The 18,968-nt window shown below is 38.9% G+C and overlaps 1 protein-coding gene across 2 annotated transcripts in view; it reads left to right on the forward strand.

Moving 5' to 3' along the window:
* The window catches only part of UIMC1 (ubiquitin interaction motif containing 1), a 102,916-nt gene extending 90,465 nt beyond the window's left edge, over nt 1-12,451 (forward strand). For both annotated transcript variants that reach the window (XM_026726476.2, XM_087924189.1), the window contains 5 exons: nt 2,859-2,937; nt 5,049-5,175; nt 9,545-9,608; nt 10,109-10,151; nt 12,033-12,451. In XM_026726476.2, coding sequence (XP_026582261.2) covers nt 2,859-2,937; nt 5,049-5,175; nt 9,545-9,608; nt 10,109-10,151; nt 12,033-12,246 — 527 coding nt within the window. In that variant the 3' untranslated portion in view covers nt 12,247-12,451. The remainder of the gene's footprint in view (nt 1-2,858; nt 2,938-5,048; nt 5,176-9,544; nt 9,609-10,108; nt 10,152-12,032) is intronic.
* Nucleotides 12,452-18,968: the final 6,517 nt, after the last annotated feature.

An 18,968-nucleotide genomic window follows, 5' to 3' on the forward strand; every position in this document is an offset into this window, starting at 1 on the left:
TGAAAGATTTTGTATAGTGGTTCTGAGATTAAATAGAAACTGAGTCCCTTTGTTTATTGGATGTTCTTCCTATTTTTATCTCCTCAAAATAAAATATATTAGATACATTCGGAGATAAATTTTACTTTGATCAGGTTCATTTATGTTTCTTGAAATAGTAAGGTGATTTCAAGGCACTCTCTGTACAGTAGCTTTAAATAATAAGGGCGTCATTAAGATTGTGTCTGAAGCCATATTAAAAAATCTATCTTTTCTTCCTGTAGATCAGGAAATAGTTTGGAAAAGCTTGTTCTAAAATTTTGGAGAATCAGAAGAACTCAAAATGTATGCATAAAAAAAAAAGGAGAAATTGCCAGGAAGTTACCAAATTATTCAAAACACCTAGAGGGGACCACTGTGGCTCCTCCAGGAGTATTTTAATTATGAAGTGCTGCCATTAGCTTCCAGACCATCTCAGCATGGATGGAAAAGGTTAGTCAATATGAAATGCACCAAAGGGAGATTATTTTATATCCAGAGGAATCGAGAGAGCTGTGGCACGTTTTGTACTGACAAGAAGAAAACTGAAACGGATCAACTTTTAATGTGACTACAGTGAACATTGCGAATATGTTTGACTTAGCCCAGCATGTCGAAAGAGAAGATGCTGTGCTCATTCTGTACCAAGGGTTGAGAAACACATTTTCTCTATTGCTGTAAGTGGAGAATTTATCTTGTAGTTGTTTTTCCTTTGGAATTTTGTTCTAAGTTGAACTCGCTGGCATAATCTTGCCATGGCTTTGTTGACTTTGGTATTTGGAATGGAGCAGGTCAACTCAACTATGAAAGGCAAAGGCTGCGGGTGATGCCATCTCTCTGCTGCATCTATTGACAGTACAAACGTAGGTCTTTCCTGGCATTTCTTATGTAGTGGTCCCAGAGGTTTCTAGCAGCCGTATTGTGTCAGATGTGTTCTATTCTGCTGGGGAAAAAAATAGCATTGATTAACACCTGAGCTGTGCACAAGAGACTGTTATAGGAATATTAACAACTATGCACCGGCTCAGAGAACTGCTTTGCTTTTGCTGTAGACTAGCTTGTTAAAAAGCCTTTGGGAGTGTTAAGTGACTTGGGGATTAACAGTCAAGTATAGAAACTACTTGTACCCAGATCCAGGCCAGGTTTGCAGCAGTCAGTTGTCCCCTTTTAAGGAGTCAGACTTTTATGAATATATGAATGTCCATCACCAACTTTTTCCTGAGCAGCCCAGAAGTATAAACTGCAAGTATAAACTTTAACCCAGAGAACACATAGACCTCACACTGGTCATTGCATCATGTAAGGAAGAGAAATGCAACCATTAAACTTGGTCTGTTATTTGAGCTAGTCTGTGTGAGTAATTATGACAGCAAAGACAGAGGTGCCAAGGAGCCAAAATGAATGCTTCAAAGCCAGAAGTTGCTGGCACTGATAATACATCTTTTCCATTCTGATCTCTGTAGATGTACCTACTTTACAACAGATGTTGAGCAAACAGTAACAGTTTTATAGTACCTATAACACAAATTCAAACCTTTCTCCTAATGAGAGCATTGAGCACAGGAAGATCTGATACAAAGCTGTAAAGATGTTCTGATACACTGCTCCCTCCATTGGATTGCCCAACAGTGCTTAAAGCAGCATCTGTTCTATATTAGAAACTTTAGCCCCCTGGTGGAAATGACTTAAGCAGCATAGCTGGTGGTTTGTCAACAGAAATGGAAAGGAATTCAATTGTATGAAATGAACATTTTAAAATCATGTTTATAGATGGCTAACAAGAAAAGCTGTGGTCTCTGATTGGGTTTGCCCTGATTTCATTGTTATACTGATTAAATCTAACTGGTATAAAGAATTATTGCTGCATATATGATTATTCTAGTATGGGGTGAAATTTGTCTGTTAGCCTTTCTTACCCTTGTTTAAAATATATTTCTGGTCTTGGTTATGTGATTATAACCAACCAGATAGTATCTACTAAGTATCAAAGCCATAGATAGGTGCCTTTATTTGATAGGTTGTTAAAGAGGCCTCGTGAATGTAGAAATGAAATAATTTAGATTATTGGTGCAAAATACTTCATACACAGTGTAAGTCAGGGGTGGGATTCAAATTTTTTAACAACCAGTTCTGTGGGCATGGCTTAGTTGATGGGCGTGGCTTGGTGGTCGTGTTATTGGCTGGGCGTGGGCAACTCAATATCACTCACATCGAGGCACGCATCTCCTCGCCTGGCCTCTCATGACTGGGGATGCTGCAACAGTTGTGAAATGTGAAAAATGGTCATAAGTCACTTTTTTCAGTGCCACTGTTTGAATGGTCACTCCACACAAGTAAAGTACCAGCAAAGGAGGGGGGGGGAAACTCCAGAGAGGTTCCTGAGACAGGAAGTCTAGTGCAGCCAAGAATGTAATAAGGTTTAACAGAAAGGCAGTTTCTGTAAGCAACACCAGAATGTTTCCTTCTTGCCTTCCAGTAATTTCTTCTAACAACCGGTTCTCCGAACTGCTTAGAATGTTAACAGCCAGTTCTAGCGAATAGGTGCGAACTGGTAGAATCCCACCCCTGGTTTAAGTCAACACTTCTGTCTTCATGTATTGTTTTGTAATGGCTTTTCGGATGAAGGCTTCAAAACTTCAGCTTACATAGTGAGAAATATTATGCCATTATAAATTAGATCTCACTGTTCTCATTGTGATGCCCCATGCAAACTGGTCCTGCTTGGCAAGAAGCTTTGAAATTGTTTTCCAAAACATATTGCATGCTTTGTTGTGACACTTGATACTTCTTGAGATCTTCAAGAAGACAGATAGAACAACTCTTTTCTTTTTGTTTTCAAGTAATGACCCGGCGACAGAGGGAAGCCAAGAGCAAGCTTGCCAGCTGCAAAAAAGCCTCCAAATCTGTAGATATTGACAAGTAAGTAGGTATGCTCCATATAGTCCATTTCAATGATTTTCAGTTGACGCTCTGGTAGATATTTCTGTTACATAAAACTCCGAAGCTTTGGTATCATTATGTGTTCAAGAAACAGCCTATAATAGGAAAGACTGCCTTAGTCTGTCCTATTTTTACCTTTGCTTAGTAGGGGGCTTCACATTCTTTTTAGAATTCCTAATTCTGCATTGTCTGCCCAGAGCAGCGCTTCTCAATCTCATCCGCTTTAAAATGTACAGACCAATTCATGCTGGTTGGGGAATTCTGGGAATGGAAATCCACACATCTTAAGGATTGAGAAACACTCATCTGGGGAATGTTGTTGACATGCTATTAGTTAAACACGTTTGTTGCCCTCTCCCCTTTTATTTTCATTATTAAACCCATAATGTGATTGAAGCAATACTTATAAAATTCTGTTAACAATTGCAAAGGTGGATTCCCGGCTTTAATAATTCAGTTCTGGAACCTGCCAGGACCGGCATGTAAATATAGCAATATTTCTTGTACTGATTGTGTCTGCCTAATTCAGACTCTACAGATGTAATGATATAAAGATAAAGGTAAGAAATAGAGCTAATATTCAAGCACAAATGCCAGTCTGGCCATTATGATACAATATTTCATGTGAATTTGGGTGCCTTTAAGGTTCTGCTTGCCATTCCAAATTGTAACAAATGTACCTGTTGTATCCATCTCACAGCTATTTTCATTATTAGAGGAAATTATATATTCCTGCAGTGATGGTGTTTCAGCATGGTGGAAACATGCAAGTCCCCTGAGCATTAAAAAAATAAGAAGAAGAAGAAAGGGAGAACTTAAAACTGTAGTTAGCAAGCCAAACAGAGACCACAAGCAAATGTCTGTTGCACTAGTATCATATTCTTCTTAAATGTATTTTTGTTCCTGAAACAAAATCACGCAATTTGTTTTGGTCTCGCACAGGCTGATAGAGGCAATAAAGATCAATGCAGTTTGCAAACCATCAGCCCTAGGAAGTTACCGTGTTCTAAGAGCAGCATTGGTTGAAAAACTACTGTACCTGAATTGGCGTGCATATCTACATGCCTCTATCAGAACAAAGCTATGATAGAGAAGGTCGGCATGTCTGGGGCCTACCTGTTAATGAAATTAAGAAATTCAAATGGAACCGGTTTTGTTTAATCTTGCTTACAGCTGTCCCCCTCCCACCTGCTCACCCACACAGCATCTTAAGAAAGAGTCTGACAGTAAAAATCCCGCCTGAAAATAATGTTGCTGCTACAAACACCGGATGGCAACATAACTAATAGAATTAGGCTAATTATAGAGGACAGCTTCTGTTTAGACACATTATCTTGGTAATCAGCAGGGACTGCAAATAAAATATGGAAAAGTACTGCTGGATTTAGCATCAAGGGGGCTCCTCAGACACATTCCAGATACCATAGTGCAGCACATTTCACTGGATTTCTCTAGTTCCAGATCATCAATTAAGCAGATGCCTCCAGTTTCATTTCTGCCACATGCCAAAGGGGGTTGGGTGGGAGCAGATTTGCTTCTTGGATTGTTAGCAGTGGAATTATGGGACACCGTTGAGCTAGTTGGAGCGATCTGAGAGTTTGCAGGGGCTGGTGTTGTACCATGTTCTTCAGCACAACGCATCCTCGTCAGTACTGCATGCTTTAAAAAGGAAATAGCACCCTTGCAGATTTATTAGTTAGATGATTTCATTTAGACTGAGTAAAGCATGTACACTTTAATACACTTGATTTACTTTTTGGGGCACAACGTAAGTCCAATGTTGCAAAAGCAGATAGTTTATTCAACTGAGTTGACAGGTTCTGAAAGAAAATCAGTATTGTTTGAGATAGCTAGAGGAGCTGATTTCATTACATCCCTTTGCTGCAGTAGCAGCACCCAGGAAAGCAGTTGGAAGAAAACTACTAATCATTCTGTCTTTTTTTGATTGGCAACAGGCCAATTTTACAACATTGGTCACACCACTGTGCAGATCCTGCTCCATTGACAAGTCTTACCTACAGAACAGCTAAAAGCAGCACAAATGAGAAAGAATGAATCCTAATACAATCCTTTCCTTCCTTATTTGGCAGATATGAAAAGTGTTATCTTTGTAAATCTCTAATACTAAGGAAAGAGTATCAGAGCCATGTTGATGGCTGTCTTTGTAGCCGGAATGCTGTTGGAACCCAGGGCCACAGGAGGCTGCGGCATGCAAAAGTAAGGATCTGTATTCTTGGTTTGTACTTGTAGGGATAGACCAGAACGTCTACTCTTGTCTTTGTTTATGTCTTTTTCTTTTTTTAAAAAAAAAAGTTTTTTATTTCAACAACAAACAAAACAACATAAAACATACAACATAAAACATAAAAATATCATCCTTCTTCATAAATTTACAAACAGTGTATCAGTTGGTTTACCACTTTTTTTTTGTGCATCCATTTCCTAAACGCTAATATAATTATATTACATAATAACTCATATTATCAATCAACAATTGTATAACCTAGTATCATTACTGAGAAATCATTTAACTATAATTTTATTAATTCATACTTTAACGAGATAACTATAATTTACTTAATTTATTTTGCAATGAATCATAAGATCATACCAAATCTATCTTAATAAAGTTTTATAAAAATAAAAAAAAAAATATATATCCTAAGTCTAAATATTCTATTATTGTGTTTTATTATCTAACCATTGATAAAAAAGATCCCAAACTTCATAAAACTGTTTATCTTCTTGTTCTCTAATTTCAAATGCAATTTACTCATTTTAGCACAATCCAATATTTTCTTAATTGTTTATGTCTTTTTCTGAAAGGAGATCGGGTCTGCCTGATTCTCCAACCCCCTTAAATAAGCTTAACTACAATGAAATGATATACTTTGGCTGTTTGACCCTCTTTGATTTGGTTTTACAATGATGGGATTACATCTCAACCAGAATATCATCAGCCCACAGCCCTCTGGATATCAGTTGATTCCAGATCCCATCAGTTCCATCCGCCATGATCAGTGTTCAGGAGGGCAGGCATGGGGGGAAAAGCCAACTGGCAGACTGAATGAGGAGGGAAATCCTCCCAGTTGTACCCTTTGCTGTATCAAGCAATGGCCTTTGATTCACAAACGTTATGTCTTCGAAAACTACAACATTCACAAGAATGCTGACAATGAGCATGTTTACAATACTTCCCACTCAAAGTGGGATGCAGTGTCAAACTCTTAGAATAACAGTCATTTTCTTTGGATTTTATGCTTTTCAAAGCTAAATATTCTGCAGTACAAGGTATTCTCTTTCTGAATACAGGGACTCCCAGATTCCTGAAGACTACTTATTGGTTGTACAAAAAAATGTATAACTACTTTTATCTTGAATCTCAGTGAACCTAAACAAGAACTTGGTTTACGAGTCAGTGGCAGTCTCTTTAACAGCAAGAGACCAGTGGTTCACTGTAACTTGCTAGCTTTAATAAAATGTTTGCTGAATATTCTCCATTCGTGATAAGCTCTTACATGAAGTCAGTGTCCACTGTTTTGTATTTATAGATTTTTTAATTAGGCTATAGAATGAGTCTTTTTCCATTTGAATCCTGCCTTTTTTCCCCCCATGAAAGGAAAAATGAAATAGTTGTGTGGTTCCTTTTCTTTCACATCATTTGGTATTCTTGATGTAGAAGCACTCTCAACAACTATTGCCATCAATAACTTAGCCTTCTCAGTAGTACAAATGTGTAGTTTGCATAGAACATACATTTATTTATTTATCAATACTTTTTAACGTGATGTTTTAATCAAAGCCTCTTTGAAACGTTTACAAGATTAAAGTATATAGCTATTGCTGTTCTTCCCATCTTTGTAGCTATGTTTAATTTCACAATCTGTGCAAAACATGTACCTGCTTCCTTTCAATTTTCCATTCTCTTATATCTAAAATGCTGGAGCACAGTATTCTCTCCACTTCTGAGAGATGTATTGCAGCCATGATGGGATGCTTTTGAATAATGAGAAATATGTGTTTTATTTTAATTATTCCAGCTTCCTTCTACAGGCAGTTGATTCTTTCTTTTGAGAAACGTCTTTGTGGAATACTCGGCTATTCACATGGCCATCCATTGTTTGAATGTTCACCCATATTGATGCTTTCTATTCTACTTGTGCAATGATTCACTTACTATCTTACAATAATATTTTTCTGTTTATGATCCTTTATGGCCAACTTTTTGGCAGAGAGAAAAGGACATAAATGGTAAATGCAAATGTTTTCGCAAAATCTAACAATATTTTCCTGCTCAGAATTGTTATCTTGAACAAAAATGACTTCTGCCCGCTATATTATTGCCACACTAGAGTGCAGAATTGAGCCTTACTGGTGGACAACAGGCTGTAAGACAAAGCCTGTGCTAATTCTTTTCCTTCGGTTTACTTTGAATTCTTTCCAAACACTATAGTAACTCTTTGCATTTCATGCTATGTCAGGCATACCAGCGCAGTTGATAAGGAAGCACTAGCAGAGATAATGAATTTGCAGGGAGCCTAATGCATGTACTGTAAGTGAGCCGCTAAATGCTACTGAAATAAATGTAAAATAAGAGGTATAAAAGAGGGGGGGATTTTTTTTTTTTTAAAAGAAAGGAAGGGAATAGTAGGACTCACACATGGGAGTGATTGAAGACAGCTGGCTTTGGGGACACTGAAAGTCGTAGTGGATAAGTCAGAGCTGGAAATGAGTACTGCAGAGGAATGAAGAACATGGCTATCTGGTAAAACTAGTCAGCTTACTTGAAAATAAATTATTTGCGAAAAAGCATACTCATGGAAAGGTGAACCATACTCGAGAAAGACATGCTGTATTTCAAAAAGTAAGTGTACATTTGCCCTACATCTACTGCTTAAAATACAGTGTGTCTGAAGATCTGTTCAAATACCTCAGAAGGAGAAATGAAAGAGCGTAAAGTTGATCACCATTAGGGGAAAAAATGCAAATAGATATCTGTGAAACATAGACATCACTGTGTACAGCCACCGATTCTGAATCATTTGCTAAGCCCTTGCTGGCTAATAGCCCTTAGGTTTCAGCTATGTTTCCTTTCTTCAGCTATTGCCAACCTTCATCTATGATAAAGATGTGAAATTTGCCCAGTCGATTAAATCACACAATTCATCCGTTCAATCCCCACATTCTTTAACTCCGGGCATGACAGAAGGGCATCACGTTCTGGTCCTCGTCCCTTCTCTAAGTTGTGTGCCTTACATGCATAACCCATCTTGTGCAGCAAAGGCCTGCATGTAGCTTTTGTTCTGATTTATTTCTGATGGTAAGATTTTAATCCATAGAGCAGTGTGAATGCTAAGGCAATGTGATTTCTCAGCAGGAAGATGCAACATGATGCCTCTGTTTTATGTAATCCCTTAAATCCATCACAGGCCTCGGCCCCTCAGGAATTTATATGCAAATGACAAGACTGCCTGTTGATGAGTTTAGCTGGGACACAGCCAAACATTCTGCAGTTTCTTGCACAATGGGTAGCTTCTGTTCACGTCACTAGCTTTGGTTCAGAATTCCTTTTCTTTTTCTTCTCCACGGAAGAACTTGGCTGATGTTTAAAACAATCACCAGAAATGTTAACGTGCCTTTTTGGCACCCAAGGCCCAGGTCCTCCCTGTCGCTTTTCAGAATCAACACAAATTATTTCTGCTGCTCCTTACTTGAGCATTGTAGCTTTTGTGACCCCAGATGCTCCGAATAGCGAGCATCCTTCTCTTCTTTTTGCTTATCTTGGCCCTGGTCTCTGGGGACAGCTGCACGGATGCCTGCTCGGAACTCTTGGAAGTATATAACAACAAATGTGTAAAACAATATTTCCAGAAGGGAGCCTTCAGAATTAAGTTTGCTTTAGTTCTATCTGAAAACTTTATAGCATTTGGAAGGTAATTAAATCAACCAAAAGAACGTGCAATTAATAACGGATGATACTTGGCTAGGAAAAAAAGACAACAGAAAGGTGCTGTTCCGAGCCTACATTGGATTTCCAGGCTACAACGATATTGTTATAGCTGCTGCCCAAAACTACACTCACTCCTGCTTCCTCCTTTCCTGCAGAACATCTAACGTGGTAAAATACCTGCTGTGTTGTCATCATCCTTAACAATTTTTCACATCACTTCCCTCATGATTACTGCGTGTTGCTAGGGAGAAGGACAGAAGAAAGGATTGCCTTTTTGTGACAGGGAACTTTTACTGTCGAGCGCTAACAAAAATGTGGCTGATGGTTCGTTGTTGCTCATTTACATAAATGTATGTCAGCTTGAGAGTATAGTGGTGAAACATAGGTGGCTTTGTGTTTTGGGGGCAGGGGGTCTGGAGCCAACTCACTAGATCAACATCTGCTAAAGGGCAGACATGATAAAATGAATATAAAATGAAGAAAAAAATCTTGGGTAGTGATGAGAAAGCTGGTCTTTGTTCTGGGCAGCCGCAAGATGTCTAGAGTTTTTCTACTGTCTCTGGGTTCTTATGAGCTACTTCGTCAAAAGCCGCCTTGTGCAAGACCTAATGGGGATGTTCTCTTACTTTGTTCTAGGAGAAGGGAAGGTGTGAAGGCGGATTACTGAGTATGCTAGAACAATCTGAAAACAAGACTACAGGTAGGAAAGTCAGCATTCCTGTATTGACACCATTTAGGTTGAGTCATAGAAAAAGGCTCGTCCTCAAACAATACAGTATAACAAATGGATAGAGGGCCTTTGTCTTTCTTCCCATTGCATGTATATCAGTTCAAAGTTACATATTTGTATAACAGGATTTCTCTTGACTTTAATGAAGACAGGAATCATTCCTGGGAGTCCCAGTGAGATAATATTATGTGATTGTGTATATTTTACAATAAAACAAGAGAAGCCCATTGTGCTCCTTTTCCTTGTGTCATATAAAGGCATGCATTAGAGAAGCCTGCAACTTCAGACAATGCATAAATTGCCCCGTATCGCCTACCAAACCAGAAAGGAGGGTGGTGTTTAGAATGACTTTACTACCAGATGTTGCAGTTTCTCTGCTTGTCCACTGGAATGAGCCTTGCTGATCTCGACACAGAGGCCATCGTCAACCTGCTGAAGTCATTAAGATCCTGTGGTGTATTATATTCCAGATGCAGAGATGGCTGCTCCACCATTCAGAAGAGAAGACTCAAGGTTAGTTACTGCTCTTTCTATATTATAGGCTCTTCTTTCACCGGCTAAATGGGCTCTAGCAATGCTCCTTGTCACTCATTTCCAGTGCTATTTTTTCAACAAAGTGGAAAAGCTAAATAAAATGAAATTCCGTCGGAAGCTAGATTTTAGCCATGAAGGCAAAGTCTACTCCTTCTGCTGGAATGCAGTTAAACAATGTTCTTTTTTCCTTAGAACCAAAACCTGAATTACATTAGACAGGAAATTTCTTTTCTTAAACTTGTGGAGGGCACATGGTGAGTGCAACAATATGTTAGCTTGCTGTAAGTTTATTATTCATAAACGAATTAACAGCTCCTTATCTCAATCTTTTGCAATCTGTATTCAGGCCTCGTTTGGGGACTGAAACTGCTTTGGCTACCACGGTGGGTGGCCTATATTAGGAAAGATTTCTTTATTAATTCCTCTGAATTTCTCTGTATTTTGTTTTAGTACCATCCATCCACTGGACTGGGAGCAGTGCTTTGTAACAGTGTTTTTCTTTCCCAGATGCAATTCCAGAAACCAATACTTCTATTTAACTGCTTGACTTTTAATCTGTCGATCTGCTCTCTGCTTAAAATATACCTGAGCTACAGTGGCCCATTAGTTTGCATACTATCAATATTTATTTATTTATTTTGTCAAGCAATTATAAGATAACAGGTATAAGTATAAACATAGTTATGGATACATGAAATGGATACATATAAGAAAAATAAAAAAACAATAGGACAGGGGCGGTAGGCACGTTGGTGCGCTTATGCACGCCCCCTACAGACCTCTTAGGAAAGAGGTGAGGTCAATAGTAGACAGTCTAAGGTTAAAGTTTTTGGGGTTTGGGGAAGAAACCACAGTCAGGTAGAGTATTACAGACATTGACCATTTACTGCTACTGAAGTCGTATTTCCTGCAATCAAGTTTGGTTCGGTTTACCTTGAGTTTGTATCTGTTGTTTGCTCTTGTATTGTTATGGTTTAAGCTGAAGTATTCATTGACAGGTAGGACATTGCAATGTATAATTTTATATACTATACTTAGATCGGACCAAAGGCAGTGTAGTTCTAGGTTTTCTAGGTCTAGAATTTCAAGTCTGGTGGCATAAGGTCTTCTGCAAATACCTTATGCAAATGCTGATAAAATACAACTTAGTTCAGAAAACTGCTAGATAACTGCAAAGCGTTATATGAAATGCCTTCCTTTGCTGCCATTTAATGATAATTTTTGTATCTTTTTTATTGCCATATAATGATTGCCAGTATTTTTGCAACCTGGATATGGAATGCTTAGTGATATGTAGTACTATGTGAATTGCCTAGGCTATTCAGAAACTATAGTTGGTACAGAATGCTTTAATCAGATTTGTAAATTTGGAATGCTGAAAACTGCATATTATTGTTGGTTTGCCTTAGTAACTAGTAGAATGTTTTTTCCCCACATATAAATTGGCATGCTCCTGCATTTACATTGGTAGCCTTGATCTCAATTAGGTCGCTGGAAGTCATTAGAGCACAAAACAAGACATTCTTTGCCATGGTGCTGGGATTATGTAAATGTTCCCTGGGAAACTCCATTGAGTTTTTATTTATTGGAAGTTAGATGGGCTGTTGCAATTTTTGTTTGTTTGTTTTATTGTGCTTTAGTTAAACTCCATGCTTTTATTATGTCTCTACTCAGTTTTTGAAGTCAGGTTTCTCTTGATGTTACTAAATACTAAATATGGTTTAGTTACAAATTCCTTTGTGTATTTGTATATTTTTTTAAAATTATAATATTGAAAGTGAGAAAGCTTTAAAGAGCTACAGAAAAAGTCCACGGTGCAGCAGGAAAGCCCGGTTCATTTTTTAATATCCTTTCTGTTAGGCCCAACTCAACGGAAATGGACAAGGAACCAGAGTGCAACCAGAATTCAGAAAGATTCTTCCCTCAAGGACCCTGCAGTGACTCTCCTATTAAGTCATTCACTTCCATTTCTGAAGCCAAAGATTGCCTAGTGGACTTTAAAAAACAGTTGGCGATTAAGCCACGCACTTGGAAACAGACCAAAGCTAGACATCGGAACCAAAAGAAATACTGAGGTTGGCATCATGGAGATGACACCAAAATATGGACTCCACTGAGCCTATTTGGCAGAGACCTCAGCTCCCTAATCAACTGCAGATTTTCTTCTGTTATTTTTTGTATGAATTCTCCCAGAATTTGTCACGTTTTGACTATGTACTTTATAGGTGCCTATTCAACCTTGCTTTGCAGTAAGAAAATAAAACGAAATATATTTATTATGTTTTTATAAACTTCAATTTCTGCTCTTTATGATTTTTAATACACATCTTTTTAGCTTAAAGACTGCATTTCAACCTAAATAAACAGTTATATTACTGGTCACCCGTTTGGGATCCATCTCCCAGAATACTCCAAAAAGACCAAAATTGTGCACTTTCATGTTCTATTACTGGAAGATTTCATTCCCCTATTTAAAAATGTATTTAACTTTGACTAGAGCTTGCACTAATTCCCACAGAACCGATGGAGTCTGCAGAGTGATGAATAAAAAAGGCAAGACTTACTTGGCCTTCTCTCCTGTGGGAGCAGGGATCATATCTCTTAAACCGAAATTGGTAAACATGGAAGACACACAGGTGTCGGAGGAGAAAGGGCGTTAGGTTTTTCTGTTTGATCAGGATAACCCGTTTCTGGATTCTTTCCTGTCCCAAGCTGCTTAATATGAGTATATGGTCGTGTTCATCCAGCCATAAGGTCATGTATATGGCGCATGAAAATGAGGGGGAGGGGAGGAAGGGGGGGGGAATGGCGAGGTGTATGAAAAATCAGACCAAGGATCAGATAGGGTCCTAAAGCTGCCAGTGATAAGCTCCCAGTTATATAACACCCAAAAGCTACATGAGGCCGTGCTATTAATACTGCAGCGATCCTCATTCTCTGACCCCCCACTCCCTGATCTGCTACTGTTTTAATATTAATTGAAGGCCACATTTGCGGGACACAATACGGAATGTAATGTATTCAGTCCTTGTCCAAAAGGGGTTTGAATTTAAAAATTGGGCCCAAGGGGTGCCTAACGCAGCCGGCAGTGCGGCAAGAGCAAGAGATTTGCCCCTGAGTGTTCTGTTGCTATCCAATATTTCATATTTCTACCAAGTACAGTGCATTCTTTATACTTTATTTTGATGCGGAGGTTATGCTATTGCAAGAGCTGAAGGGCAGCTTCAGGTAACAGTAATTACACATAAAACAGAGATCTCTGTCTCGAAATCAGGTTAGAGGCCAGAGAACAAAAGGCTGGGTGTCATGTTATCTTAATGGAACTTCATTTTATCTACTATGAAAATGCTGGCGTTGACATTGGCTGAAGAAGAAAGGATTTTTGCTGGCCTTAGAGGTGTGCAGAAAAAGGCATCTGTGTCATAACAACACCTTGGAAATGCAGAAGAGAAAGGAAGGGTCAGAAGAGCTTATCAACAGGCCACCCAAGCAAGCAGTATACAAGTTAGGTTGGTTTTATCTTGGCCTATTTTATTGTCTCAGTATTTCTAGTGCTAAAGCTACTAAACTAGGAAAGTAAGGTTTCACTTGGAAATATTCATCTCCTGTTATCATTTGTCCTGGGTACCTGCTAGCATTCAGGATCACAATTCATATGCTTTTAAAACCAACTGAATTAAATGAAAGCTGTCACTTGGCTGTACCATTTCAGGTTGTAAATGGGGAGTAGGTTGAATATTAAAATGATGGTATGTTCAAATACAAAAATCTTTCATAATAAAGATGGAGGGTGGAAGTTTTACCAAATCTGTAATTAAGGTATGAATTGACCAAATAATGCAAAATTCATGCAGGAACCGTTCCCCATAGTCTACGACAATTTTTTTCAGGCTGCAGAACTTGTAAAAAAATGCTGAACCCCAATCAATAGGAAACCTCTAGTGATAGAAAATAGCTGTGTTTAAAGGAACTTACTTTCTTGTCTTTAGTCTCTCACAGGACTTCGGTCAAATGCTTGTGGCACCTGGAACATTTTTAAAAATCCTAATCTAAGATAGTGATGGACAGCACTGTAGTGCCTGGGGGCCCTGCTCAGTTTAAAAAGGGCTAGGGGCAGTGGTGCAACATAGGAAAGAGTTTTGAAATGCTTTTTTCCTTTTTTGACAGGATCGAGGCTTTCCTGTCCTTTTGTGAGTTTATTCCAGGACTTACTCTGCCATTTTAAAACATTTCCTTGCTCAGAGTGGCAAGAAACCACAGTGCTGACCTTCCCTGCTTTCAGGGCTGCAGGCAAGGAGAAATTTCACCTCTTCAATCTGTAGAATGCATTAACAGCTAGTCCTGAGCTGGCAATTCCTTTTATAAGGCACATCATCTACTGAACTCCCTGAAACTTCACTGGTTTGAACTATGGAGTTGCCACTTCAAGCTGACCAACCTTGGCAAAGAAATAAACATTTTTTTTTAAAAAAAGAGACTAGGTTTTGATGCAGGGCACTTAAATTCCAAAGCACTTGTTTCCCAGTTAACACGCCAAGTTGAAATGTTGCCAAGATCTTTCCCTGATTTCATCAAATAAACCATGTGTTCTCTGTGCATTAGCATCTACCCACCCCTTTTGGTTTCTTCCTTGTTAACTGTCAGTCTATTGCTGGCACGTCCCTGGAAACAAAAGCTCTTGTTTATCTTTTCAATTGGTGACAAGGCAAGCAAAGAACAGAATAACTTCCTCAAGCTTGGCCGTCACCAGAGCCCAGGATGAGTTCAAGGAAATGCCACAGGAATAGGCAAGGGCAGACTTGCGAGCCTATCAGCAGCCATCCACTTTTTGCAAGACCAACACAGTCCCAGGGTCACCTTGGGGACAGCAGCCTGTCTCTTCTCAGAGAATATCTCACAGAAATTACCATTCTGCACTGTGACTTGACTGGAGTATTTTATTCAGGGTTCTTGAGAGCAGTGAGCAAACAAGGAAAAAGTCTGCTTGTTAGCTGGGTAATAACTATCCTTCGCAAGCATGTTTGTGCCTGTATTTGCAGACATGCTTGGGAAGATTTTGTGAGCCATGCAGGGTAGACAAGGAAAGAAGTTCTGTGCATACTGATACTGCATGCCCTAATGTAAGCTTCCTCTGTTTTCCCACATATTAGAAAAATTGAGCATGCTTTAATAGAATGGCGTTCGACTTCAAGCTTTCCAGGATAGACCCAAACACTAAGATACTCAATGTAGTCTCAAAAAGAAGCTTCAGCAATGCTGCTGGCTTTGAAAAGGCCAGCAGAGGCTGATTGCCTTTTGCTAAACAGCTGTTGAACCACACCTGGGCGCCAGTAAGTTTCTGTGAGTAAATCTTGATAATATAGAAATTCCATTTCCCTGTTGTCCACTTCCTCCATTAAATGCATTTTGGATACATTTGAAAGCAGGGGCCATAAAACCTACAGATTTTATAAAGTGTACCAAAATCATTGTGATTTATGTGCCACTTCGTGGTTATGGCAAGTATGTATTAAAATATGCAACAATTATTTTCCCCACTTACAACCCAGAGCCCTACACACAGACAAAGAATTTCATACAAGTTCCTTCTTGTCTTTGGCTGATCTCAAAGTGTTGGGATCAAACAAACATGTCGGAAGTGGATTAATATTTGGATGAGAGACCATGAGGAAATCACAGCGGTGGAGGCAAGATTAAGAAGTGGAGATATTTTAGAAATAAGCAGTGCTAACCAACTTCCATATGATTGCCAAGAAAACATCATATATTAATGCAGTCGCCAAAAGTTGAGCTTGATTCAATGAGGCTTTTAACAATTTTGGGGGAGAGTTAAATTGAAAAAAAATTGAAATATCTATGCAATAAATTAGATAACAGTGTTACTAATGCCATATCCTTTAATGAAACATGACAGTTGAAACACCAAGTGATCAGCAGCCAAGCTGAAGAAAAGTATTTCCAGCCAATTAAGGACTGCAGGAAGCTGGGTAGGAGTTCGTATTCCCTGTGAGTGAGAGGCCTAACTGGCCAGGTTTTGGCAGAACAAAACTCTGTCAGGACCTTGGATAGCTCAATGTAACAACCCACATTCTGCGTCTATTTTCAGCACTGCCTGGGAAGGATGGAGAATTTAGCAAGGTTGGAAACACATGTGGAATACAGCTGCTGGAATTGTTTACAATATCTTTACCAGCAGTAGCCACAGGAATGATCTCCATGATCTTCTAGGACGTAATGAAGTAACATGGCATGTGTTTCTGCTTTCTCCCTGTGTTTTCCCACATACGCTGCAGGCTGCATGTGTTCTGTTCTGTGTTGTATGACCTGGAGCATGTAGGCAGCATTCTAAGCCATTGTCCAAATGCTTCTGTAACAAGGATACCCTGGAGAATTGGAAACGGGGTGTTGGTGGGGTCCTCTGCAGCTTCCACCCAGTCTCAACCCAATTCTTGAACTCAATCTTTCTTCTACTTCAAACTTGGTTTTATCCTGTTTAGTTTTCAGAGCCTTCTCTTATTGATGAGTAGACGAGTTCTGAGCACATAATTTCTAAGCACCACATTGAGTTTGAAAGAACAAAAGGTTTGGCAGTCCCCAAGCTTCACCCTCACCTGCAACCATGTCTGAACTGAAAGAGGGTGCAATCTTATTCTTGGGTAGCTGTGAATGATAGTCGCTGAGGAAGGTCCTCTGGGGTTTAGCTGTAATTTTTAGGAGGGCTACATTTTAAGGCTAAGATGGCATGAAATGTTGAGTGTTTCTTTTTAATGAGGAGACTTTGAGCTTATGGTGCCCAGAATCTTCTTTGGGGCTTTGTGAGCTCCTAGCTCTGGGATCAGGAAAAACGCCATTTGTAATTATGAAGCAATACCCTTTTTTGGATACGAATGCCATAAATTGTGCTTTTGGGCTGACATAACATTACATAAGCAGAATTGTTGCAAGTCTGAATGGGGAGTGGAAGGAATAGCTTGCTATTGCTTGTAACACCTAGGATCTGGTGTGATCCCATTCCAGCTATAGTTCTAACCCTGTTCTGATGAAAGGTTATGCCAAAAGAAGATGGCTTGTAAAACCATTATGGCTAAATTCCTCCTATCAAAGAAATGTAGATCTGGACATTGTAGCCAAAATTTCAGATTTCTAAATTTAATTTTTTCAGTTTTGAAATGAAAATTGGTGACATGTTGAGATTTGAAGAGTTGAAGTTTCATTCTGATTTTTTAAACCTTTTTTCAAGATAAATGAAATTACAAAATTTATCTCAGTCCTCCTTGACTCATCAATCCTTTCTCTGGGCTGCTGCTCTACAGATGTATTTGCAAAGACTCCCAGAATTCAAAGTCAGTAACAAAGTTCCCATTATCTGGGAATCTTAAAATAATCTGAAGGACATTTGACTGGGCAAGTCTGTGGGATACTGAGAAAGCAAAGAATTGGCATTAAAAGGATAATGATAGGTTAGTTCTTTTTTACAATTGCCAACCAGGTGGACATTAATAAACCATTTATATTTCAAGTGAAATATAATGCAAACATAAAATAATGAAATCAAAACAATCAAGGCATGATTTTACAGACAGTGTAACGAAATGTTGATGCATCTAAGGAAACTGAATCAAATTGTTTGATAGAAGTAGCTGTAAATCAGTATTTGGGTACTTCAACAAATGGACTCTAAAATGGGCCTTGTTCTTAAGAAAGGCAAAATATAACAAAACGGGGCATAGATTCAATAGGTTGTTCATCACAAGGCTACAATCTTAGCTCTCATGGAACTCCAGCTATTGAGAGACCATTAAAACTAAAGTTAATTGGGAAGACGGGTTGAAAATGACTTTTTTCACCCTTCTGTTCAATCATGACTGATTCTCAGAGACTGTCTGAACAAGATTTTTCAGAAATAATTTGTCCTTGCCTCCTTACTAGGGCTGAGAGAAAGTGATAGGCCCAAGCTCCCTCAGCTGGCTTTCTGTCTAAGGTGAGACTAGAACTAATGGTCTCCTGGTTTTCAGCCTGATGCTTTAACCGCTTACAAACTGGCTCTGATTTAATTGTGATTTAAGTATGATTAATGATGGTTATTTAAATAACTAAAAGAATGAGGCTTGATTACTCAAAAGCATATTCCTGAGTAGGGCAGATTGAGCCAATTGGCTCTCTAGACCTATCACACTGCTGAGTGCATTTTGCACTCAATTGTAGCTCATGGAAATAATAGAGACAAGGCTTCCCAAGATTAAGCAGGCAGAGTGGGAGAAGGCAGAACATGTCTCTTCCTCTCATTCCTCCATACCAGCCTGAAAGTAAGTGCTTTTTTTAAAAAAAAAAACAACAATTGTTTGCAGAAGATACATTCATCTTGATAGGCCATGGAGAGGATGCTGATCAGAGATAACTTGTAGTGGTCTCTTCTTTTGAACTTCTGCCCACAATCATCACTACATGAAATATTTCAATGGTTCATTATTCCAGCTCCTTTTCCTCTCTCCACGATATGGTCTGTTAACTCCACTCTTTTCTATATTTAAGAACTCCCGGTCTTTCCCTATGGCACGTCCTCCCCAAACACCATTCTAATTAATGAAGGCAGGAATGGGGTAGCTTGGGCCTTCCGATTTTTCCGACCTATATCCAATATTCCCAAGCCACCTTGAAATAACTAAGAACATTCTTGTAATATAGCTTTTGTAGGAGACTGGCTGCAAAGGTTTTGAGCAGTTTTTTAAATGACTATAGAACCCTCTTGGCTCAGAGACTCCTAGAAGCCCAATCTAGGCATCTTTCAGGAATGCT

This window comes from Pseudonaja textilis, chromosome 2 (assembly GCF_049901715.1).
Source record: "Pseudonaja textilis isolate UNSWEBS1 chromosome 2, rPseTex1.2, whole genome shotgun sequence".
Lineage (NCBI taxonomy): Eukaryota > Metazoa > Chordata > Lepidosauria > Squamata > Elapidae > Pseudonaja > Pseudonaja textilis.